Source organism: Oncorhynchus mykiss, chromosome 6 (genome assembly GCF_057628025.1).
Source record: "Oncorhynchus mykiss isolate SJ-2025 chromosome 6, ASM5762802v1, whole genome shotgun sequence".
Lineage (NCBI taxonomy): Eukaryota > Metazoa > Chordata > Actinopteri > Salmoniformes > Salmonidae > Oncorhynchus > Oncorhynchus mykiss.
The window spans coordinates 72,611,556-72,637,456 of record NC_143027.1 but is presented as its reverse complement, the minus strand read 5'-3'; the positions used below and the strand labels follow the sequence as shown (position 1 = coordinate 72,637,456).

The window sequence follows — 25,901 nt, the reverse complement described above, 5'->3', positions numbered from 1 at the left end:
TTAATGAAGTTAGATGGCATTAGATAGAGTTAATGAAGTTAGATGGCATTAGATAGAGTTAATGAAGTTAGATGGAGTTAATGAAGTTAGATGGCATTAGATAGAGTTAATGGAGTTAGATGGCATTAGATACAGTTAATGGAGTTAGATGGAGTTAATGAAGTTAGATGGCATTAGATACAGTTAATGAAGTAAGATGGAGTTAATGAAGTTAGATGGCATTAGATAGAGTTAATGAAGTTAGATGGCATTAGATAAAGTTAATGGAGTTAGATGGCATTAGATAGAGTTAATGGAGTTAGATGGAGTTAATGAAGTTAGATGGCATTAGATAGAGTTAGTGGAGTTAGATGGAGTTAATGAAGTTCGATGGCATTAGATACAGTTAATGAAGTTAGATGGCATTAGATAAAGTTAATGGAGTTAGATACAGTTAATGAAGTTAGATGGAGTTAATGAAGTTAGATGGCATTAGATAGAGTTAATGAAGTAAGATGGAGTTAATGAAGTTAGATGGCATTAGATAGAGTTAATGGAGTTAGATGGCATTAGATAGAGTTAATGAAGTAAGATGGAGTTAATGAAGTTAGATGGCATTAGATAGAGTTAATGGAGTTAGATGGAGTTAATGAAGTTAGATGGCATTAGATAGAGTTAATGAAGTTAGATGGAGTTAATGAAGTTAGATGGCATTAGATACAGTTAATGGAGTTAGATGGCATTAGATACAGTTAATGGAGTTAGATGGAGTTAATGAAGTTAGATGGCATTAGATACAGTTAATGAAGTAAGATGGAGTTAATGAAGTTAGATGGCATTAGATAGAGTTAATGAAGTTAGATGGCATTAGATAGAGTTAATGAAGTTAGATGGAGTTAATGAAGTTAGATGGCATTAGATAGAGTTAATGGAGTTAGATGGCATTAGATACAGTTAATGGAGTTAGATGGAGTTAATGAAGTTAGATGGCATTAGATACAGTTAATGAAGTAAGATGGAGTTAATGAAGTTAGATGGCATTAGATAGAGTTAATGAAGTTAGATGGCATTAGATAAAGTTAATGGAGTTAGATGGCATTAGATAGAGTTAATGGAGTTAGATGGAGTTAATGAAGTTAGATGGCATTAGATAGAGTTAGTGGAGTTAGATGGAGTTAATGAAGTTCGATGGCATTAGATACAGTTAATGGAGTTAGATGGCATTAGATAGAGTTAATGGAGTTAGATGGAGTTAGATAGTTAATGGAGTTAGATAGAGTTAATGGAGTTAGATAGAGTTAATGGAGTTAGATAGAGTTAATGGAGTTAGATGGAATTAGATAGAGTTCATGGAGTTAGATAGAGTTCATAGAGTTAGATATAGTTAGATAGAGTTAGATGGAGTTAATGTAGTTAGATAGAGTTAATGGAGTTAGATGGAATTAGATAGAGTTAGATGGAGTTAATGTAGTTAGATAGAGTTAATGGAGTTAGATGGAATTAGATAGAGTTAGATGGAGTTAATGGAGTTAGACAGAGTTAATGGAGTTAGATGGTGTTAGATAGAGTTAATGGAGTTAGATCGAGTAAATGGAGTTAGATGGAATTAGATAGAGTTCATGGAGTTAGATAGAGTTAGATGGAGTTAGATAGAGTTAATGGAGTTAGATGAGTTAGATGGAGTTAGATAGAGTTAATGGAGTTAGATGGAGTTAGATATAGTTAGAGTTAGATGGAATTAGATAGAGTTCATGGAGTTAGATAGAGTTCATAGAGTTAGATATAGTTAGATAGAGTTAGATGGAGTTAATGTAGTTAGATAGAGTTAATGGAGTTAGATGGAATTAGATAGAGTTAGATGGAGTTAATGTAGTTAGATAGAGTTAATGGAGTTAGATGGAATTAGATAGAGTTAGATGGAGTTAATGGAGTTAGACAGAGTTAATGGAGTTAGATGGTGTTAGATAGAGTTAATGGAGTTAGATCGAGTAAATGGAGTTAGATGGAATTAGATAGAGTTAATGGAGTTAGACAGAGTTAGACAGAGTTAATGGAGTTAGACAGAGTTAATGGAGTTAGACAGAGTTAATGGAGTTAGATGGCATTAGATAGAGTTAATGGAGTTAGATAGAGTTAATGGAGTTAGAACGAGTTAGATAGAGTTCATGGAGTTAGATAGAGTTAATGAAGTTAGACGGAGTTAATGGAGTTAAGGTTAATGGTGTTAGATAGAGTTAATAGAGTTAGATAGAGTTAATGGAGTTAGATAGAGTTAATGGAGTTAGATATAGTTCATGGAGTTAGATAGAGTTAATGAAGTTAGACAGAGTTAATGGAGTCAAATAGAGTTAATGGAGTTAGACAGAGTTAATGGAGTTAGACAGAGTTTGTGGAGTTAGATGGAGATAATGAAGTTAGATGGAGTTAGATAGAGTTAATGGAGTTAGACAGAGTTAATGGAGTTAGATAGAGTTAATGGAGTTAGATTGTCACACCCTGATCTGTTTCACCTGTCCTCGTTATTGTCTCCACCCCCTCCAGGTGTCGCTCATTTTCCATAGTGTATTTATCCCTGTGTTTCCTGTTAGTCTTGTATGTTTCCAAGTCAACCAGCGGTTTTCCCATTCTCCTGCTTTTTGCATTCTCCTTTTTCTAGTCCTCCCCGTTTTGACCCTTACCCGTTTCTGGACCTTGTACCCACCTGCCTGACCATTCTGCCTGCCTTGACCATGAGCCTGTCTGTCTGCCAATCTGTACCTGCCTTCCTGACCATTCTGCCTGCCTTGACCATGAACCTGTCTGTCTGCCACTCTGTAACTCCTGGACTCTGATCTGGATTGGACCTTTTTGCCTGTCCACGACCACTCTCTTGCCTACCCCTTTAGATTAATAAACATTGTAAGACTCCAACCATCCGCCCCATGTGTCTGCATTTGGGTCTCGCCTTGTGCCTTAATATAGATGGAGTTAGATAGTTAATGGAGTTAGATGGAGTTAAATAGAGTTAATGGTGTTATATGGAGGAAATTATGAGTTTGGTAGAGCAGAACACCTTTCTGTGTTCTCTTGATAATAACATTCATAGCAGGCACGCCTCCATGAGATATGCATGATATGAGCATCTTCATACTATTATTGGAGAGAAACAGTGGTGCTTCACTGCAAAAACAATTGACTTGCTTCAGTATCAAATACAGGTCCCCAAACAGGCTGAGCCCAAGACACGTTTTGCATTTTGATTACATACAGTGTATGTGAATCTCTGGAGTGTCTATGTGTCCCTGCTCCTTTTTCGCCATCTCCATATCTGTGTGTGAGAGTGTGTGTGTGTGTGTGTGTGTGTGTGTGTGTGTGTGTGTGTGTGTGTGTGTGTGTGTGTGTGTGTGTGTGTGTGTGTGTGTGTGTGTGTGTGTGTGTGTGTGTGTGTGTGTGTGTTTGCTGCCCACAGGGGAATTTCATTCCCCTGTTGTGATATTCAGCAGTGATGCAGATGTAACCCAGCCAGGCTGCCTGGGCAGACAGTCATCCACCCTGACAGAGGACCAGAGCTCTGACATCATCCCATCAGAGCGCCAGTCAACACCCCCAGGGGAAGCACGATTAGATGAATAAAGAGAGAGAGGTAGAGGGAGGGAAAGAAAGGGCTGACAAAGGGAGGGAAGGTAAGTAAAGGGTTAATAGATCAATCAGATCAAGGGAGGAAGAGAGACTGCATGAGAGGCAGAGAGAGAGACAGTGAGAAAGAATGAGAGATGGAGATATGAATTGAGAGGAGGCGGGGTTGGTGTTGTAGAGGGCAGCACGATGAAGGGAGGAGATGGAGGTGAGGTGGAGTGGGAGTGAGGGGTGGGTTCTAATGATGGGAGAGGGGGTGGAGTGATGAAAACATGAGAGATGAGTTGTATCCATAAACATACAGTATATGGGCATGCTGATCATACAACACCCCAGGAGAGCAGTGCAACACAAGCACAGGTCCCCAAGCTGTGAAGGATGAGGCCGGAGCTCTGGTGTCAGCCCACTCAGTGCAAATCAGCAGGCCACCTCCCTCCGCTCCAGCTTAATACAACTAATGGAGCCATCTACTATATGTTGTCCAGCTAACTGCTGTTTGAATACTTCTGAGTTTTCCTGATTGGTTGATACCTCTGTGAATGCTGGTAGATGTTTCAACTGATCTTTAAACTCCCTCTTATTGCACAAACACTAATAAAGTAAAGAGATGGTAGTGATGTCATTTCCTCCTCATATCTCACTTAGATATTGATTAAGGTGAATTTATGCTGCGCTTTTTTCCACGCAGGACTTCCGAAGCGGATTTCTCACTGTTTTTCATCAGATTATATAACTGTGCTTTCCTTTAATCAACTTTGTGTTCCGACTCAAACGCCTCAGCAAGGCTTGGTGAATGACTTCCTGAGACAGAGCTGACATTTTATCAAAATGTTTCTTTTGTGCTGACCTATATTGCTGTTCCCAGCCAATCAAGTTACCCTGAGCTAGTTCCAGAGGCGGCCATGGAGACCGTTGCCAAGCCAGAAGAGTAATTATAAGGCTTGACTCAGTTTGATTACAGGCCAGATGAAGAAACTCCGGCTCCAAGGAGTTGGTGGTCCAGGCTCAAAGAGCATGGAGCGTTGAGCTCCTTATTTACGTGTCCTCTGTGTGTCTGCGTGTCTGGGGGCTAGCACTGTCATGCTACAGCAGAGTTTATTTCGGAGATGGTAATGATATCGAGCTGCCATGATAAAACTCCGTAGCTACTGCATGTTGGTTGGAGGGTTAGTCCAGTGACTCCAGTCAGCCGTGAGGCTTAAGGCCTCTGACACAATGGACCTCAGCCACCAGTGCATGACTCGATGACCACAACTTCAATAACCAGCTTTAAGGTATAGCCTACAGAATACTGTACTCACTGAGTTTTTACAAGACAAACACTTTCTGGATCAGATATCATATCTGTAAGAATGGTATCGTCAGAGAACAGAACAATGGTCAATAGAAGCAGCTGCAGTAGCATGCTTTAGAATCAGACAACATTGGGGTTAGACTAGTTTGTGGAGCATCACTAATCTCTCAGCACAAATGTTTCCAGACTGCTAATAAATACAAATGACTTCCAGGATAATTCCATTGTTTTCCTCCCTCATCTCCTTGTGGATAGAGCTTGGTTATCACTGGCTTTAGAGTTGTGCTGTAACACTATGATTCGTTTCTAATTGAGCTGCCATAGCAAAAGAAACAGAGATTACGCTGCCTCTAGTTTATGCTTCTCACGAAGCTTTGATTACCTGCTTCTAAGCATCTGAGTGCACACTCCTGTCTCCTGAGAATGAGCCAAGGCATATCATTCTCCATCCATCTGAATAAAGATTCCCTCTCTGCCCGAAATAGATAATATTCCGTTGTACTCGGTTCTACAGGGATAAACAAGACAGGTCTCACGGATGCAGCAGAACATATTCTCCATTTGAGAGAATGATTGACCTTCCCTCTCTGCCAATGACCCTTTCTCTGTCTATGCAAGGACATCCTATTCTAATATACAGTAAGGTGTGTGTATGGACAGCGGGTATATGCTTTGTCTGTCAATGTCAGTTTACACCCTTTCATCTGATCCTGTATGTGTGTTTATTCATCTCATTGAACTGTATGTTTCTAGGCATCTGAATGGTTCCATTTCTCTTTGAGTGAATACTTCTGTCTTTTCGGCAGTGAGTGTACATTTCTCTATCAACCTGAAAGCAAAGGTTTCTCTCTCTGTCTGACAGCATGTGTGCTCTCTCTCTCACACACACACACACACACACACACACACACACACACACACACACACACACACACACACACACACACACACACACACACACACACACACACACACACACACAGGGATCATCCATTTCCATCATCTTCAGTCTGCTGGGATCCATCATAAGGCCAGGGGTGGGCAAGGCAAGGGCACTGGGACCCACACAGGGGTAACTAGAGAGACTGGGAGATGGACAGAGATGATGATTGAAAGTGGTTATTCATTGTGGAAGGACACTAGACAAGTTGGCCCACGCGACTGTGCCTCGCACCAGATCGCTTTGATTAAAGACGGGTGTTGGACAGGCATCCGGCCAGGAAGAGGGAGAAGATGAGCATGCAGGCGTGCCTCCACACCGTGACTGCAATGTAGGCATTTCAAGGCTGAACAGGTCATAACCGCGGCATGACCATGAAATACGATTAGCATATGACCACGACAGGACAAACCCACAGGCCAATACAGCACAATAACGTTCCTTCAGAACAAGATTCGTATGTATTCTGACCGCTGCACAGAACTCCATCTACCATCGTTCATATTTTGTTCCTTTTAGAACTCAGTACAAAGGAAATGTGGAAATTCCAGGAGGCATTACAAATGGTATTGAAATCATAAGATGCCGTACAAAATAGTCTACATCAGAAAAATTCTGTGAAAACAAACTATCGTCTGATGAATGTAAGAGCTCATCTGGGACAGAAATGTACTGAATGCTACCATGAAAAAGCACTCACTACTACACCACCTTACACAGTAGGACTCCTTACCCAATAATAGGGATTTATGTACAGTCCACTACCCATGAGGGACAGGAGGCAAGCAGAGCACTCAAGTCCTGAGAACGTTTTAGGTGATAACACGGCATCCTATCTAGCTGTTAGCTCACCACAAGAGTTGCTCTGGTTCCTATTTCCTGTTAGCGTGTTTGTCTCTGACAGCTGTTGGGGAATGCATATGGAGTCGGTGGCAGAAGAAGTGTTAGACAGGCATTTCACACGGGGGGACTACACTCCAGAATAATGAGTCCGCCCCCACCATGCTCCCTGCTGAGGAACGGAGACACGCAGATCAAACCCTCTTCGAGCTGGCGAGGAAGAGCGGGAGGCAAACAGGCTAACAAGGGTGAGGCAGGATGAGAGGGAGCATGAAAAGAACTAGGGAGCATGAAAAAGGAAAGATGGAAAAACTGAGGAAACAAAGCCAAAGCTGACTTAGACTGGCAAAAGTAAACAAAGGCTAGGACCAATGAAGTGGGACAGGATGTAGACACATAGTTAACACCTGATGAAAGGACATTCTAGTGTTATTACCTGCTAATTCCTATTTCAACCATGAGAGGGAATTGGGCAATGGTTGATTGCCTGGGATCAGAGACAAGGTGAGCAGAAGCTTGTTGAATATGTAATTAAGCTCATTACTTCCTGTTACCTTCTCAGGGTGACTATATCTAATCATGATACTAATGTACTAACTCAGGACTCTCACAGCAGCAAGACACTGAAACCAACCAATCAGATGCTTCTGTTCCAATTACAGCGTCCCCATTGGGTCGTTATAGGCTCCCTCTCACTGTGAATCATGCCGATCACACAGCAGCTTCAAAACTGGACCACAAGGATCTGCTCTGAACATCACACACACTGCTGAGAAGTCTACACCAACTATTTTCCCTCAATCTCTCTTATTTCATTTCACCAGGGCTTTATCTCTCAACTCACTCTTTCTTTCTTTCTTTCTCTCTTTCTTTCTTTCTTTTGTTCGTAACCTGGCTGGTACCTTGATTTGTCCGGTGGAGTTGAGTTTTCTTGGCACGCTGGTGCTTCCTGTAGATCTGGGAGGTTGGCGAAGTCATCTTGTTCAGCCAGCCCGATCGCTAGAGACAGAACAACCATCTTCCCCTCGCTGCTCCACACAACAACACACACACACACAACGAGTACAGAGACAGAGTAGAGACAGGTAGTTTAAAAAAAACTGTAAAGAGGAAAGAAAGGTCAATGTGATATTGATTGGTGAAACATTTACATATTATCACTTGGGTTGATACAAAACCTCACCCTTAAAACATTTAATTGAACCCAAGCTGTTGTAGACACAGATGGTTTATTTTCTGTGAGCTTTGAAGCGTACCATGTTACAGGCTTTAGTCGTATGCAGAAATCTGAAAGGGGCCAGGCACACAGTGCTCTTAACAAGCAAACATTCACACACTTCTGCTCACACACACACACACACACACACACACACACACACACACACACACACACACACACACACACACACACACACCCTTAGCTTCCCCTAAGGGATCCTCTTCCCCGGTTTGTGTAAAGCTGTGAGTCACTGTTTCTCTGAACCCTGTCCTGTCTAACTCTCTCCATCATTCTCTTCCTTCCCTCACAGGGCCTTTACAAAACACATTCCTGATCCCTGTTCAACAAAACCCACTCTGACCTTCATTGTTCTCTAATCATCTTCGGTCTACTTGCACAAGAATATCACAACATATTGTCTTTGGGGGACAAACTCGTAGTGTGTAGTTAATAGTAGTAGTTATCATCTTTTAGTGCAGTCTGTGAGGAGGCTGAAGATGTTTTGCTCCATGTCCAGCTACCTAAATGACACATGGAGTCTGTGTATCATACAGCTATTCATCACAATGTAAACATTTATTGGCATTTTATCCTGCTCGTTCTTTTCCTCCCTCTTATAGCAGTTTCTCTTTCCCTCCATCTTTGACCCAAATATTTTATTTTCATGTAATTTCTATTTCTGCCATTCTACACACTCTCTCTCTCCCTCTCTCTCTCTCTCTCTCTCTCTCTCTCTCCGTCTCTCTCTCTCTCTCTCTCTCTCTCTCCCTCTCTCTCTCTCTCTCTCTCTCTCTCTCAAAATGACATTTATCAAAAGAACACGACCGCCTGCAAAAAGATTAACGCAACCATACTTATCTCTTGAGTCGAAGCAGACAAAACAGAAATGTTGTCTGTGTTTTAAAATCCAAGTAGATCAATACACATTCTTTACAGTCACTAAATCATGATGATCAAAATAAAGTACTATCCAAGGTGGTAGTTCACCAAACCATTTCATTCACATTAAATCAAATATCATTCCTCATGAAAAAAAAAAGAACATTTTGTGCAGGATTCATTCATTGGTATCATCACAATCCAATTCCATGTATTCAATACAAAGGTTGGTTTGCTCATAGTTTTGCAGACTTTCCATTGGTGCACAGAAACACAATAAGGAAAGGTGAATACAATAGAGGAACACAACTGCTATGAATTTATAGGCCTAAAGCAAAGCTCTATAATGGAAGGTCACAATGTTGGAGAAAAAAGTAACCCAACTTCATTCTCTGCATCTCTGCATATCCGCAATATAAAGAAAATCATAACAATTAGACAGTCCGCATTGCCTAGATCTTTCCATTGCCTAGCTCTTTCCACCTTTTCCCATCCTCCCATCCCCCAGAGCCTGGTCCCAGTCCAGAAAGATTCATGTTTACAGGGACTGTGAGCAAGGCCACATCTCCCTCCATGTTCCACATATCTGCCGTGCTTTTATTGAGTGATGATTCAGTGAGGCGGTCACTGGTCTGGGGCCTGTGTTAATGGGCCAGAGAGACTCCAGTGGAGGGCAGAGGGGTCGGGGGTGTCCGCAGGCTGCCCTACACAGCCTCAGACATCCATCATCGTCCACACACACAGGAGGAGAAGGAATCAATGTTTTGTTTACCAAACAAATGGTTCATCCCCAGCCAATCATTTCAATACCCGATTCATTGGAAAATCGGTGAAACCATCGAATGTGTCAGGAGATTCTGGCCTCCAGATCGCTCCTCTACCTACAGTAGATCTACTCTCTCCAATATGCTGTGAGGGGTCTGTGAAGTACTGAAGTACTGCTAATTGCAGGGTAATAAAAAAATACATTTTACTGTTTTGTACAGTGGTTGATTACTAATTATTCTGGGAACCTTAAAGTGTATGGTGAAAAGTACATTTAGTGGTACATTAGGTACATTTAGCTTTATCATAGAATATTGTTAAAGTTATAGCTAAATTGAATTAGGAAGTGGTTGTTTTTCATCCATATCCACACAGTGAATTGAACTCTCTCTCCACCTCAACAACTCCTCCTCGTCTCCTTGAGTTTAACCTTCATCACTACCCCTCTCTAGCTTTATCTCTCTCTGTATCTAATAGTGACAGTCCATCGTGGGAGTAATGATGCTGTAGACAGGAGATCAATGCAATGTAGTTTCTACATGCTGCTGCTTAACCCCTGCACCTATGTTGATGCACACAGGCTATACATGTGATATACACACACACACACACACACACACACACACACACACACACACACACACACACACACACACACACACACACACACACACACACACAGCTGCAGCATACTTATTAGCTCAAATAGTTTGTCCCCTACCCTCAGGTAGACAAGTGTGACCTATGCAAAGATAATGACAGACACTAAAGGGCATACAGACAGATAACCAAGAACAATGCATCAATTACACAACATATTAAAGTAATGCCAAAAGACAAGAAGTTAAAATATATCATTACAGCTACAGTACATGGCTTAGGCTTGGCATTTTGGGAGTGAATCTTACAGTATATGAAACTCTTTAGGACAATTACCCAAGGAGAAGGGGGAGAATTGATATAATAAGGACAACACAGTGAGGTTGAGAAAGCCCAAAGAGATAGACAGAGGACAGTGCAGACAGGTTCAGAATAGAACCAAGAGCAGAATCTAGAACATTCCCAGATCAGCAGACTCACAGGAAAGACTTGACATCCAGTCCTCTGTTGCGGATCTGTCCCATCATGTGGTCCCAGCTGCCTGGGTTGGACCTGGAGCGTCCTCCTCCTGCTCCTCTGTACCGGGAAGCACCTGTCCCCGCCGGACTCCCCCGCACTCCCCGCGGGCCTCCCCGGTGCCCCCCGCCCCCGGGCCCTGTGTGCAGCTGGCCCAGGCTCTGGGAGGTGGCTGGGGGGTCATTGGGGCCCGGAGGGGGCTGGTGGCTGAGAGGCTGCTGGAGACTCTGCTGTCGCACCAGGGGACGAGGACGGGCTGCTGCAGAGGATGGAATGTGCTCCAGAGTAGAGGCGGCTGAGAGGGAGGGGTCCCCAAAACTGACCAGACAGAGTAGCAAGGGAAGAGAGGGTAACAAGGGTTTTGCAGGAGTTGCACGTGAGAGACGAGGGAAGGAGAGGGACAGATGAGAAGGATAGTGGTAACCAGAGAGATAGACAGAAGATATACATAATTGGAAAACAGGAGATACAGAGGGAGAGTGATGGTGTGAGTACAATACAAGTACCAGAGGGAACAAAAATGAGGACGGGCCCAGAGAGTTCAACATAGAGAAAGGAGGGTATGGAGAGATGAAAAAAGGAAATAGAGCATTGTCAGGTTAAATCAGTTTAGCAGCAGTTATACAGTTGTAGAAGATGCTTGTATGTGAGTGTCTGACAGTCTGTGGGTAGGCTTGTGTTTTTGACAGTGCTCAGCCCAACACCAAACAGGAGCTAACAGCCTTCATCTCAATTTTCATTCATCCACTGCTCTTACCCTTTTCATGTCACTTTTCTCCCTGATTTACCTTGACCTCTTCCTCCTCCTTTTATCCATCTTTTTTTTCATCCCATTCATCTGTCCTCCTCTAACCCATGATGACTTTACACTAGCCTCTTAGCTAACTCTCACACTATGCTGCTTCTCTTAGGTCAACTGGTCTTTGTCAGCTCTATTCATCTTGCCTGCCTTACCCATCAGTTCAACCCATTCATTTGACCAAACAACCCTCTCCCTTCCCTCAAACCTCTCTGTCTTTCTAATCATCCGTCTGCTTTTACACTAGTTTAATAGTGTTTCCCTACTCTCCCCCTTCCATTTCTGCCCTTCATGATTACTGTAAGCTCTGGCTAAACAGCCTCTGTCTTAGGCTAGTGCAGCGCTGGAGGATTTACAGTCTTTGGCTGTGTTGACTGTGCTCTTCAGTGGGCCCTGGGCTAGCTCCACAGCGCTGTAGTAATTCTACTGGAGAGCACCAGAGGCAGGCCCCCAAGGGGAGGGATTTGTGGACCAGATTAATACCAGTCATACTTCAGCATTTTGCCCCCCCCACCCCACGGCCTTTCAGATAGCTCACATACATCTCAGGACAATGTGTTGACTGAAGATGAGCTGTGGTTAGTGAGAATGAGTGTTACAGTCATTATATGAATGGTCAGTGGGTATGGAAGTGTCTTGGGATGGTATATGGTATGTGCTAATAGCGGTTACAGCAAATTTGATGAGTGTACGGTCGTTGCTTTAAACATTCCAGAAAATCTACAAGTGCCATCAGATTTGATTGGATTGTATATAATATAAGACATTAGGTTGGTTTGATTGAAGTTCATCAGTATCATGCTTTCCCACTCTCTCTCTGTATCACCACTGCCTAAATCCTTCCTCTCACTCATCTCATCCAAAGTATTATCATTGTACCTTTTATATGGCATAAAGAATCTAAAGAATGAGGAAGGGAAGAAATAATATGGATGGATGCATTTAGTATGAAAGATATGGATAAGCTTCCAAGCTATCAGCGACAAGAGAAAAATATAACAATATAAATAATAAATGTGATTCAGAGATAGAAGTGTATCTACGAAAGCAGCAGGTCATAGATAACAACATCATATAAAAGTATTTCAATAAAATAATTCCACTCTGCATCTCCAACAATGATGCATTCAGTGCCAAGCTACAGTATGCGCCACATCAGCTGCAGTATGCTCCACATCAGCTGCAGTATGCTCCACATCAGCTGCAGTATGCTCCACATCAGCTGCAGTATGCGCCACATCAGCTGCAGTATGCGCCACATCAGCTGCAGTATGCTCCACATCAGCTGCAGTGTGCTCCACATCAGCTGCAGTGTGCTCCACATCAGCTGCAGTGTGCTCCCCATCAGCTGCAGTGTGCTCCACATCAGCTGCAGTGTGCTCCACATCAGCTGCAGTGTGCTCCACATCAGCTGCAGTGTGCTCCACATCAGCTGCAGTGTGCTCCACATCAGCTGCAGTGTGCTCCCCATCAGCTGCAGTGTGCTCCACATCAGCTGCAGTGTGCTCCACATCAGCTGCAGTGTGCTCCACATCAGCTGCAGTGTGCTCCACATCAGCTGCAGTGTGCTCCACATCAGCTGCAGTGTGCTCCACATCAGCTGCAGTATGCTCCACATCAGCTGCAGTGTGCTCTACATCAGCTGCAGTGTGCTCCACATCAGCTACAGTGTGCTCCACATCAGCTGCAGTATGCTCCACATCAGCTGCAGTGTGCTCCACATCAGCTGCAGTATGCTCCACATCAGCTGCAGTATGCTCCACATCAGCTGCAGTGTGCTCCACATCAGCTGCAGTGTGCTCCACATCAGCTGCAGTATGCTCCACATCAGCTGCAGTGTACGCCACGTATTCCATCCAGATTTATTGATGAATCATTCTGTCAGTTATGACAAAAATATTTGTTGGACTGTAAAATGTAGCGCATACTGCAGCTGATGTGGAGCACACTGCAGCTGATGGGGAGCACACTGCAGCTGATGGGGAGCATACTGCAGCTGATGTGGAGCATACTGCAGCTGATGTGGAGCACACTGCAGCTGATGTGGAGCATACATCTCTATAGGGCCAGCCAGACATCTGGAGTCCAATTCACACAGAAATACATTTCTCCTATGTCATAAAGTTGTCTTAGGCTTTTTACAGCTCCTACCCATGACAGGGTACGTAGCCAGCTCAACACCTAATTCTTTCACTGTACATTTCTCTACTATTTCAATATCTCTATTGTCCAAGGTTGAATACATTCAACTGCAAATAGATATTTCATTTGTCTCTCTGCATGTATAGTAAATTACTTACCTACCCTGTCATTCAAATGGACAAGCAGGCTATTTGTCCTTCTATCTGCTGCCTGTATCCTCCCCCTGCTAACTTAAGGAGGGCTTCTCAGATATCCCCTACCCAGAAAGTCAATTAAACTAACTAAAAACCTTGAGAGATTTCTAATTAAAGAGCCTTGAGGAGGGGCAGAGGTAGTGAGAGGGGAGAGTGAGACATATCTTACAGCAGAAACATAGACACACATGGCTACCTTAAATTAGAAACCAATTACAGACCAGAAATGGGGAAAAAGTTAGATTTGATTAGGAGGAGGGGGGAGGTAAAAAGTAGAGGAGTGAAGAAGGCAGGTAAAGAGGGAATTAGATTTGATTAGGAGGAGGGGGAGGTAAAAAGTAGAGGAGTGAAGAAGGCAGGTAAAGAGGGAATTAGATTTGATTAGGAGGAGGGGGAGGTAAAAAGTAGAGGAGTGAAGAAGGCAGGTAAAGAGGGAATTAGATTTGATTAGGAGGAGGGGGAGGTAAAAAGTAGAGGAGTGAAGAAGGCAGGTAAAGAGGGAATTAGATTTGATTAGGAGGGGGGAGGTAAAAAGTAGAGGAGTGAAGAAGGCAGGTAAAGAGGGAATTAGATTTGATTAGGAGGGGGGAGGTAAAAAGTAGAGGAGTGAAGAAGGCAGGTAAAGAGGGAATTAGATTTGATTAGGAGGAGGGGGAGGTAAAAAGTAGAGGAGTGAAGAAGGCAGGTAAAGAGGGAATTAGATTTGATTAGGAGGAGGGGGAGGTAAAAAGTAGAGGAGTGAAGAAGGCAGGTAAAGAGGGAATTAGATTTGATTAGGAGGAGGAGGAGGTAAAAAGTAGAGGAGTGAAGAAGGCAGGTAAAGAGGGAATTAGATTTGATTAGGAGGGGGGAGGTAAAAAGTAGAGGAGTGAAGAAGGCAGGTAAAGAGGGAATTAGATTTGATTAGGAGGAGGGGGAGGTAAAAAGTAGAGGAGTGAAGAAGGCAGGTAAAGAGGGAATTAGATTTGATTAGGAGGAGGGGGAGGTAAAAAGTAGAGGAGTGAAGAAGGCAGGTAAAGAGGGAATTAGATTTGATTGGGAGGAGGGGGGAGGTAAAAAGTAGAGGAGTGAAGAAGGCAGGTAAAGAGGGAATTAGATTTGATTAGGAGGAGGGGGGAGGTAAAAAGTAGAGGAGTGAAGAAGGCAGGTAAAGAGGGAATTAGATTTGATTAGGAGGAGGGGGGAGGTAAAAAGTAGAGGAGTGAAGAAGGCAGGTAAAGAGGGAATTGGATTTTGACTGAAAGTGTTAAAATGGTAATACATTCTTAGATAAAAAGGGTTATTTGGCTGTCCCCATAGGAGAACACATTTAGTTCCAAGTAGAAACCTTTTTGGTTCCAGGTAGAATCATTTAGAGTTCCATGTAGAACCCTCTACGGAAAGGGTTCTACTGCATATGGAACCCAAAAGGATTCTACCTGGAACCAAAAGGGTTCTTCAAAGGGGTTCTCCTATGGGGACAGCCAAAGAACCGTTTTAGGTTCTAGATAACACCTTTTTTCTAAGAGTGTACATGAGGAGAGTTTCAGGCGTCTTAAGAACGGCCCTGCTATAAGATTCCAAATCAAAAAGTAGATATTTTGTGGTCCAATACAGTGATGAAGCAGAGGCTGACGTTGCGTAACTTTTGCTATTTGTTTGTGAGAGAGGATGTTCTCTTTAGTCAACAGAGCCTTACCATGACAACATATTCCCATGCATCAGAAAATGTCAGTCCAAGCACTCACATTTTCAGCTCATTATTTCCTTCAGTAGTTTCTTCCCTCTTTCCATCCATTCTTCCTTTCATAAATCTCTGCACTTCCGAATGCAGCATATATCACATATAAGCCTTGCTGCTTCTGACTGCAGTCCCCCAAACCATCCATTCCATGCCTCTGCGCTGCTCAGCAATAACCCCCATGCGTGACCTCATGCCCAGCCAACCCGTGTCACTCATGTCACTCACTTTCTGGGCCTCAGGCCTCCGGAGTGCATGTGGCTCTGGACCGTCTGCCAGCGCCCAGCCTTGCTGCCAGGGCCCAGCCCCGTCACTATGCTTCTCACGCTGTCACTGCGACTGGGACCTGCCCCGCTCCCACACCCAGCCCCGCCCCCATCCCCCTTCTCCACCCCACTGAGAGACAGGGGGCACCAGATAGACAGACAGACAGACACAGACATAAAGGAGAGAGAGACAGAAGGAGGAGAGAGAGAGGTGGATAGTAACAGTAGAATCAGTGAGGAAGAACAACCCGGAAAGTGAACCACACAGCAGAATAGCATTAGGATGGGGGTAGTGTTATCAATCCAGCTACAGGTTTCCAATACAGAGGAGTAGCAGCCAGCCGCGAGGATCCAGCAAGTCAGTATGCTGTGCTGCTGCTGGGTTAGCAGGAGGGAGGTGGGCTGAGATTCACTGTATATATCTGTCTGTCTGTCTGAACCAGATGGGAAGAGTGACAGAGTGGTGTGTGTTTGGGTGCAGTGGGACTGAGACAGACAGATGCTGGCTGTGTTTTGAGTACCTGTCAGTTAGACTGACTGGCCATTCTGCAGCTGTACTTTATACTGCACATTAAATATACATGACCAAATGGATTATTCTATCAAGGACTTCATGGTGTTTGCAATAAAACTGAGGGGGCCATGATCATTGAATTATGTAAGCTATCTATGGCCTCTTTACATTTGAAAATAAACAGTTGATCTACTTTGTTATCAAGTACAGTAGGAACTACAACGTTAAATGAAACAGATAGGCTTGATTGAAAGATTATGGTGTGTGTAATGACATTGTTGGAGTGAGTGGCTCGAAAGCCTCTAGTAATACATTGTAGTGTATAGCAGTTAATCAGCACTGTGAATCTGTTGAGTACACACTTCATTCCTCTCCCGCGTAGCCCAGAGCAGCACAAGCAGCCGTAACCTAGACAACGTCACAGAGACAACAGCAGACAGACGAGACACAGTTTCACTACAGGGTCACTACACTCAGTGGAGACACACAGACACAGTCAGAACACAGCTGCTGGCCGAGAGGGAAAACACTTTAGACAGAGGATATGTGCGTCCAGCCTGCAACAGTTCTACAGTGAGCATGGGGTAGGGGTAGGGATGGAGTTGACCATTTAGGGAGATTTAAGGTAAGTTTTATGTAGCTTATGCACAGGGCTTCCCATCCCTTGTAACATGACAGTGAAAAGGGCAAACATTTGACTGGATCTCAAAAAGGGATCAATGGATCCTAGCAGGTTCACTGTATCACAGCCCATGAACTCTAAAGACAAAACACCCATTGAGAATAAACCCCCCTTTATCCTTTCTCTGGTAAGCTATAAATGGATCCTAGCAGGTTCACTGTATCACAGCCCATGAACTCTAAAGACAAAACACCCATTGAGAATAAACCCCCCTTTATCCTTTCTCTGGTAAGCTATAAATGGATCCTAGCAGGTTCACTGTATCACAGCCCATGAACTCTAAAGACAAAACACCCATTGAGAATAAACCCCCCTTTATCCTTTCTCTGGTAAGCTATAAATGGATCTTAACAGGTTCACTGTATCACAGCCCATGAACTCTAAAGACAAAACACCCATTGAGAATAAACCCCCCTTTATCCTTTCTCTGGTAAGCTATAAAATTAAATTAAAAACGACTTTCTCCGTGCAGGAAAAACATCAATGACATTAGTGCCTTTAGTGATTAATGTACTGTACTGTACAGCTAAAGAGTAACTGGTGTGTCTAGAGGGCTCAGGTGGTCTGACTAAGGAGAGGCTGCCTTATAGCACCTGGTGTTGGAGGTGGTGGTGGTGGTGGTGGTGGCACAAAACCACAAGGCACAACGAGAGTGAGGAGAGGTGATTAGGGAACAACACAGGACTCCTATAGAATGTGACAAAAAAACGACAACAGCAAAAACTAGGAGCAAAAGCCCAAAACAACGGTCAACCCTCAATGACAGCTGAGGGGACGGTTTAAACCGAGGGCAATGGGTTTACGGTTAATACCCTTAAGATTAGGGGATGGTTGGTTAGTTGGTTGGTTTCAGTGGAAAGGTGGGTATTGATTGGGCTGTGTGAGTTGGATCTATAAAGGGTTTCTGCTCAGATGGTCTGAGGGTTGTCCGTCTCCATGGTAGCACTCCATGGGCTGGAGGTGAAGGGTTAGAGGTTAAGGTTTAGTGAGGCTGGCAGGGCTGTAAGGAATAGGGGGCTTTTCAAATGTTGGTTGGTTGGTATATAGGTAAATGTTGGCATTTAGGTAAAAGTTTCTGTATGTTCAGTTTCAGTATGTTCAGTTTCAGTATGTAAAGTTTCAGTATGTTCAGTTTCAGTATGTAAAGTTTCAGTATGTAAAGTTTCAGTATGTTCAGTTTCAGTATGTTCAGTTTCAGTATGTTCAGTTTATGTATGTCTATATTGTGTGTATTTTAAAGATTCATGTTACATATTCATGTGTCCAGATGGGAAAGGCTAGTATAATGAATAGTGTGTTTATAGTGTTTATAGTGGGGGGCAGCTTCAGACATGATCTGCATCTATTAGTGTCTCCATCCAATTAATATTTGATCTGTCCTGGTAACACCACTAGAGACAACCCCCTTCTGTATCCCAAAATGGCTCCCTATTCCCTATGTAGTGCACTCATTTTAACCAGAGGGAATAGGGTCAAATTTACGACGCACCCGAGATGAAGATCAGAGAGCTGGAGTGAGACAAGGCTGACCTCAAGCCTGGCCATCCCTATACTGATGTCAGTCACCTCTAAGGAGATGCAAGTAGAAACATCCTAGTAGCAGCCCTGTACAACTCAATCTAGTTCTGCATGGTCAACAATGCATACTAAATAGCTTTACCTTTCAGACCCTGTTGGCTGCAGGAAAAGGAATTACTAATGCCAATCAACAGAATATACTGTATGTAAGATGTGCATGTTATGTGGATAACATCAATTACTCATGCCATTTGGCCCCTTTAGGCTATTATATTTGACCTTAGCAATGACCTTTACCGGGACATATGCATTAGGTTATGCCTTGGGTTCAGAGTTACTGTTTGGCAAATGAGCCACTTGTGTAGAATATAAAGCACATACTTTGTGTACCATGTAGCTCTTAGTCTATGTCCGGCAGAGAGAAATGCATGCAAGTGGACCAGGGTGGCATGTTCCTATGTAGACAATGTACTGTGTCTTTGGATGCATATTTTGTCTACAATGTTTGTCTGTTTCTAGAATGTAGTGTTGTTCTAGTGAGTCAATCTGAGGGGGTTGTGGAGGGTTGGGGGTACGGGGGCACAGAACTCAATGTAAGAGGCTTGGCTCCCCCGCTTCATTACAGCCCTGCACAGAGAGAGGGGTCCCTTACCAGCCGCGACCGAGACTCACTTGGGCGTGAGGCGAGGGTCTCCATACGGGGCATAGGGGGACATGTTTAAGAGGAACTCCTTGGGCGGGTAGGAGCTCCATCTCTGCTGCACGTTGCTGCTGTCATTGTTATTCCAAAAGTCCCTGTCTAGATCACTGCGGCCAGAGAGAGAGACAGGTAAGAGCAGTACAGCCAATCACAGTGGAGTAGGAGGGAGAAGTTTCAGGGACAGAAAGAAAGATAGGTCAGAGCAGCAGAGCCAATCACAGTGGAGCAAAGTGAAGGATGTTTCTTGGAGAGAGACAGGATAGGGAAACAACCTTAGTTTAATAGATGAATGAGAGAAATGTCAATCCAGGCAATAGAGATACACCTCTAATATTTGTAGAAAATAATTGGGAAATACATTAGGGGTAGGGGGTCCTGCACAGGGCCGGACTACCACATTAGGGGTAGGGGCCCTGGGGCATCGACCTCCGTGGGCCCCAATTTCTGAAATCAGCTAACTTACTACATTTCAACACATTTTTCCATGATGCAGAGAGAAAACCAATGTGCCCACCCACACCTCCCACCACAGGACAGTTGCACCGACCCACAGGTACCAGGAGCACCTTGAAGGCATAGAGAGCATTTCGGGGTTGGATTAATTTTCCTTTGGAATAGTCTGCGCAGGGTAAGATAAGATCTGTGGACAAAATTAAAATGGATATTCTGATAATTAGGATTTCTAGAACAGAGATTTACAGACCAGTTAATTTCAGTGAATGAAGGTAAGAGGTCTCTCTTCTATAGTAGGTCAATTGGCAGGGGCTTCTAAAATGCTTTTAAGAAATGCAAGTGTAGATCAGAAAACAGTCCCCTGGGTTGAGGCCGGTTATCAAAAATGTTGCGGAGGGGGTGAGTTGGTCGTGTTTCGCCCCAGGGGACATCATATGATCGCATGGCAGAGCGAAGTTGCAAATAAAAGAAGATGGATTTGCCCTGTAAATTAAAAGTTGTTTGTAATTTCTGATAGCGGGTCTGCAAAGCATGGCTTGGTGGTCGGCGAGGGCCATGGGTAATACATCTATATCAAGAACTTTGTTGAACAGGTCCTTTAAAGTGAATATAAAGTCGACAAGAGAAAAATTTAAAATTTCCATAGGAGGGATTCATAATTCTACATTAAATTGTCAACTGCCATCTCATTTTCCCATTTTTCTGCAGTGTCACAGAGGTAAGATGCTGGTCTCTGCCCCCTGTCTGCCCAGATCTGTCTAGCTTGTACTCCCAAACTGCATTAAAATCATGATTATTAAATAATGCAATGAGCTGCCAAATTTTTTTGGTGCTAATTTCCTGCAATTCTACACTTTTTTCCATGAGGCAGAGAGAAGAATGTACTGTTTTATAGCTCATCTCATGCTTTTGTTCACATTTTGCCATGAGGCAGAGGGAAGGTTTAGCCGTTTTCAAGGTAATTTCCTGTTATTCTATACATTTTGCCATGAGGCTGAGGGAAGGTTTAGCCGTTTTCAAGGTCATTTCCTGTTATTCTGTACATTTTGCCATGAGGCTGAGGGAAGGTTTAGCCGTTTTCAAGGTAATTTCCTGTTATTCTATACATTTTGCCATGAGGCGGAGAAAAACGTTGCAGTTTTAAACCAAATGTCCTGCAATTCCACACATTTTGATATCGTATGCTATCTGGGGGCCCCCCAATTTAACACAAAAAAATGGGTTAGGGGCCCCCTGGAGGTCAGGGGCCTAGGGGCACGTGCCCGTTCGGTAATCCGGCCCTGGCCATGCATTTATAAAAGTAATTCCATTATAATGTTCCTAATAGAGTTTCAGAGGAAAACATTTATGTCTTTGAAAAGAAAGTAGGAAAACAAGTGAATTAAGGAAGGTAAAAAGTCTATTGTTCTAAAGGGGATGGGCTATGGGAAAAGCATATCATCTATTCTGTGAGTTTACACAGCATCCAGACTCATGGACAAATGAATAGATTATACCTTCCTCTGTACAAGGGATTAGAAAACAGTGAAAGAGTTAAACATATATTCAACGTCAATCACAGAGTAATATACAGTATGTTATAAGTCAAAGTGAAACAACAAAGGTTGGTTACACAGATAAAACATATTTTGGAAAAAGGGAGAGAGACAGAAAGAGAGAAGGGAGAAATGAAACAGGGAGGAGAGTGATGAAAGGGGGAATGGGAGAACAGGTGGTATGGTGACAGAGGAGGGAGAGGACAGCTGGGTTAGCTGGAGACAGAGACCACCGTCAGTCAGGACTGCAATGTTAACAACAAACAGTCATACAGTAGAATATATCATCAAACCATTTCTGCAGTTAAAGTGGACATCAAATACTATTTTTTTATTGGGATTTGGCTACAGTTATAAATGTACTATGATAGGCTTAATATTAGGTATAGTGCTTGTTTAAGTGATTCTGACTATTTTACTTTACAAGGCATTGAGATAAAGGGTACCTTAGTGAAATCCAAATAGAACATTGGTTTTATGTTTCAACTCTGGATGTAGTGCAAATTTCAACTGAAACTCAGCCAAGGTAATCACATTCAGGCTGTAAAATAAAGTAACACTGCAGTTGGACAGTAAACTAGTGGCTTATCAGGGGTGGGTTAAATGTGGAAGACACATTTCAGTAGAATCCATTCAGTTGGACAACTGACTAGGTCTCCCCTTTCCTTTGTCAGGAAGACATTATTACCGTCCCATTGAGTGTTCAGGGACACATCATGTAGTTCCTCATTTTACTGGACTTTAACATGCTCTTTATCTGAAGCATGACAAATGAAATATGCTATAATTTGTGCCTTTTGTTTTCAAAATGAGGAGTTATCAAGAAACACTTATTTAACAACCACAACTGCCCTTTACTTTGCTAAATATGTTCCTTCCCCTCCATATCTCAGCGGGATTCAGTGTTTTAACCTTTTATTTGAGCACACCCAGGTATTTGCCTCCGATCCTCTTGACAGTCCCAGTTAGCTGTGCTGTAGTGAGTAGCTAAGCCCCCCCCCCCCCCATCACCTACTTGATGGCTTTGTTTTCCCCTCGGCCACGAATCTGAACTGAATCTGGGGTGCTGGCTGCTTCCACACCAGGCTTGTTCCTCTTCCCCTGGAGAGAGAGAGATAGAGAGACAGAGGGAGAGAGAGACAGAGAGAAAGAATGAGAGAGCGAATGAGAGAGAGAGATAATAAATAATTTCCTTTGTGTCCATTGCCTTGTGTCTTGATTGCCGTTAACATCTGAAAACTCTTTACCAGCGGAGCCTTCATTACAGAGCCTTTAGAATACCATCAGGTGCCAAAAATATGCTAAATGACCCCAGGCAGAGACAGAAGAGCAACACATTGGATGCGAGCCAGCACATACAGTAGCATGTGCATGCCCCGCCCACCTGAGGATCTATTTCCTGTGTTTGAGGGGTGAAAAATCCACTTGTCACTTAAATTTTGCTGGATTGATTGCTTTCATTTTACTCCTGTGACTCTTTCATACTCTTGCTTGTGCCTGTGGTTTTTTCCCGTTAATGTTACGACCGTGGAAATGTTTGTAATGACCTGTCAAACACACCACAGAAATGGGCTCAATGGAATACACAGTCGATCCATTGCATCTAAAAGAACGCTTGCTTAGTCGGGGATTTAACGCATCGTCTAGACACTTACATCACAAGAGAACAAAGAGACCTCTATTTTGATGGGTGTTCATATTTTGAGGAATTGAAAAAAGTTTGAATAAAATACAGTTGAAATGTTTACAAATGAAATAAAAGCCTCTTCTGAAAATGAACACTGATTATAGTGATATTACGTTTGATGTTGCAAACAATGTAAAGTATGTACTCTGGAGCCAAGCGTGTTGATTTTTAATCTGAGGGTATCCTGCTATTGACATACTTGGGGTGGCAGGTAACCTAGTGGTTAGAGTGTTGGGCCATTAACTGAAAGGATGCTGGAATGAATCCCTGAACTGACAAGGTAAAAATCTGTCCTTCTCCCCTTGAACAAGTTAACCCACTGTTCCCCGGTAGGACGTCATTGTAAATAAGAATTTGTTCTTAACTGACTTGCCTAGTTCGACAAAGGTTAAATAAAATAAAAAAATACTTGATGAATTATGCAACAGAACGTGACAGCAACAAGTAATTAATGAGCCAGTCTAGACAACGCAGGTGAGTGCAGGTAGGCCTATACAGGACACATTTTTGGTGGTTGATCATTGATCATCCTTGAGATGTTTCTACAACTTGATTATAATCCACCCGTAATAAATTCAATTGATTGGACAAGATTTGGAAAGGCACACACCAGTCTATATAAGGTCACACATTTGACAGTGCATGTCAGAGCAAAAAGTAAGTCGTGAGGTCAAAGGAATTGTCCGTAGAGCTCCGAGACAGACTTGTGTTGAGTCACAGATCTGGGGGAAGGATACCAAAAACTTTCTGCAGCATTATAGGTCTCCAAGAACACAGTGGCCTCCATCATTCTTAAATGGAAGAAGTTTGGAACCATCAAGACTCTTCCTAGAGCTGGACGCCCGGCCAAACTGAGCAATCGGGGGAGAAGCGCCTTGGTGACCAAGAACCCGATGGTCACTCTGACAGAGCTCCAGAGTTCCTCTGTGTAGATGGGAGAACCTTCCAGAAGGACAACCATCTCTGCAGCACTCCACCAATCAGGCCTTTATGGTAGAGTGGCCAGACGGAAGCCACTCCTCAGGAAAAGACACGACACCCCACTTTGAGTTTGCCAAAAGGCACCTAAAGCATTCAGACCATGAGAAACAAGATTCTCTGTTTCAATGAAACCAAGATTGAACTCTTTGGCCTGAATGCCAAGCATCACGTCTGGGGGAAACCTGGTACCATCCCTTTGGTGAAGCATGGTGGTGGCAGCATCATGCTGTGTGGATGCTTTTCAGTGGCAGGGACTGGGAGTCTAGTTGGGATCGAAGGAGATAAGAAAGGAGAAAAGTACAGAGAGATTCTTGATGAAAACCTGTTCCAGAGCGCTCAGGACCTCAGACTGGGGTGAAGTTTCACCTTCCAATAGGACAAAGACCCTAAATACAGCCCAGACAATGCAGTAGTGGCTTTGGAACAAGTCTCTGAATGTCCTTGAGCCCGGACTTGAACCTGATCTAACATCTCTGGAGAGACCTGAAAATAGCTGTGCAGCGACGCTCCCCATCCAACGTGACAGAACTTGACAGGATCAGCAGAGGAGAATGGGAGAAACAACCCAAATACAGGTGTGCCAAGCTTGTAGCGTCATACCCAAGAAAACTTGAGTCAGTAATCGCTGCCAAAGGTACTTATGTAAATGTGCTATTTTGCTTTGTCATTATTGGGTATTGTGTGTAGATTGATGAGGGAAAAAAACGATTTAATCCATTTTAGAATAAGGCTGCAACGTAACAAAATATGGAAAAGGTCAAGGTGTCTGAATACTTTCTGAATGCGCTGTATGAGTGCATATAAAAGGGAAATTGTACAATAAATTGAATACCTGAATTCCCACCAGAATCCCTGAACTCCATTCATTAGTTGTCTGTGCCAGTAATATGTTTTATGTGCTATAATTCAGTAAATATCTGAAATATTTGAAACATTACATTTTTTTTGGAGTATCTTCATCTATTGTCCAACTGTTGCAGTTATTAGAATTGTTTTTAAACCTTTTAACAATTTTGATGACCGTTGCTACATACAGCCAGCTCTCAGGATCTACATGTGAATCCAAACCCTCTCCACAGCAATAATCCATACATCTGTTAACCATACAGAATGAACGGATGGAGTATCAAGCATCAGACACAGTGGGGATTAGACACATCCAACACTCCCAACACACATACAACACTACACACTCAGAAACAGTACATGCCCAAACATACATAAAACAGAGGTGTTAAAATAGATGCTGTTTCCACAATTCAAAACAGTCAGTGGAATTATAATGAAACATTTTGAGATGAATCTGATGGCTGCAAATATATGATAAACCTTGGAACTCAGAACTGCAGTTACATGATTGGCCTGGCTTTGTGTATCAAATTAATGCAGGGTGTGACACAATTTGTACACTGACTCAGTAAACACTAAACACACACTGTCACAAAGTACAGCTACATAATCTTGTTTTTCATTTCAATGCTCATTACATTTTCAATAAAGAGAGTACTACACACATCAAACAGACTGGAAAACAGCTATTCCATTTGAAATGTGTAAGAGGACAGTGAGTGGACACATCAACCCTGCACTATGAGTGATGACTTGTGTTTCTGATCATACATTTGATATGGTTTGACTCATACTTTTATAGTTTCATATCAAAGTAATACTAAAGAGTTTCTAAACTAACTTGATTAATAGGTGTTACTCAACAAACCTAATATTTACAATGTGATCCTTGTAAAATCAAATAATGATGGATTTTCCTTTCATTTCGGTTCCTTTGCAAACATATGCATAACATGTAGTAGAGGAAACCTTTACCCTGTAAAGAAAGGTTTTCAAAAGGCAGTTTGGAGCAGGAAAGGGTTTTACTATAGACTTACTGTCACATTCTCTGTCTCAAATTACATGGCCTGTTTGTTATAAACACATCAATAGAGGGCAGATCTCTGGAAATGACCTAACCCCACTGCCCACCCATCCACCAACACACAGTCATTTACTCACACATTTGTTTTAAGGACTCCGAAAAGTCTAGATTTCAAACAGTCAAGAATATG

General features: G+C 42.9%; 1 protein-coding gene across 3 annotated transcripts in view; it reads right to left on the bottom strand.

Moving 5' to 3' along the window:
- The window catches only part of LOC110526531 (synaptotagmin-7), a 115,408-nt gene that overhangs the window by 20,864 nt on the left and 68,643 nt on the right, over positions 1-25,901 (bottom strand). For 2 of the 3 annotated variants that reach the window (XM_036980917.2, XM_036980918.2), the window contains exons 3-6: positions 22,186-22,271; positions 19,155-19,289; positions 10,612-10,965; positions 7,571-7,696 (exon numbers count right to left, since the gene is read on the bottom strand). In XM_036980917.2, coding sequence (XP_036836812.2) covers positions 7,571-7,696; positions 10,612-10,965; positions 19,155-19,289; positions 22,186-22,271 — 701 coding nt within the window. Of the gene's footprint in view, positions 1-7,570; positions 7,697-10,611; positions 10,966-15,730; positions 15,899-19,154; positions 19,290-22,185; positions 22,272-25,901 lie in introns of all 3 variants that reach the window. The other variant, XM_090238797.1, reaches the window with a different exon arrangement.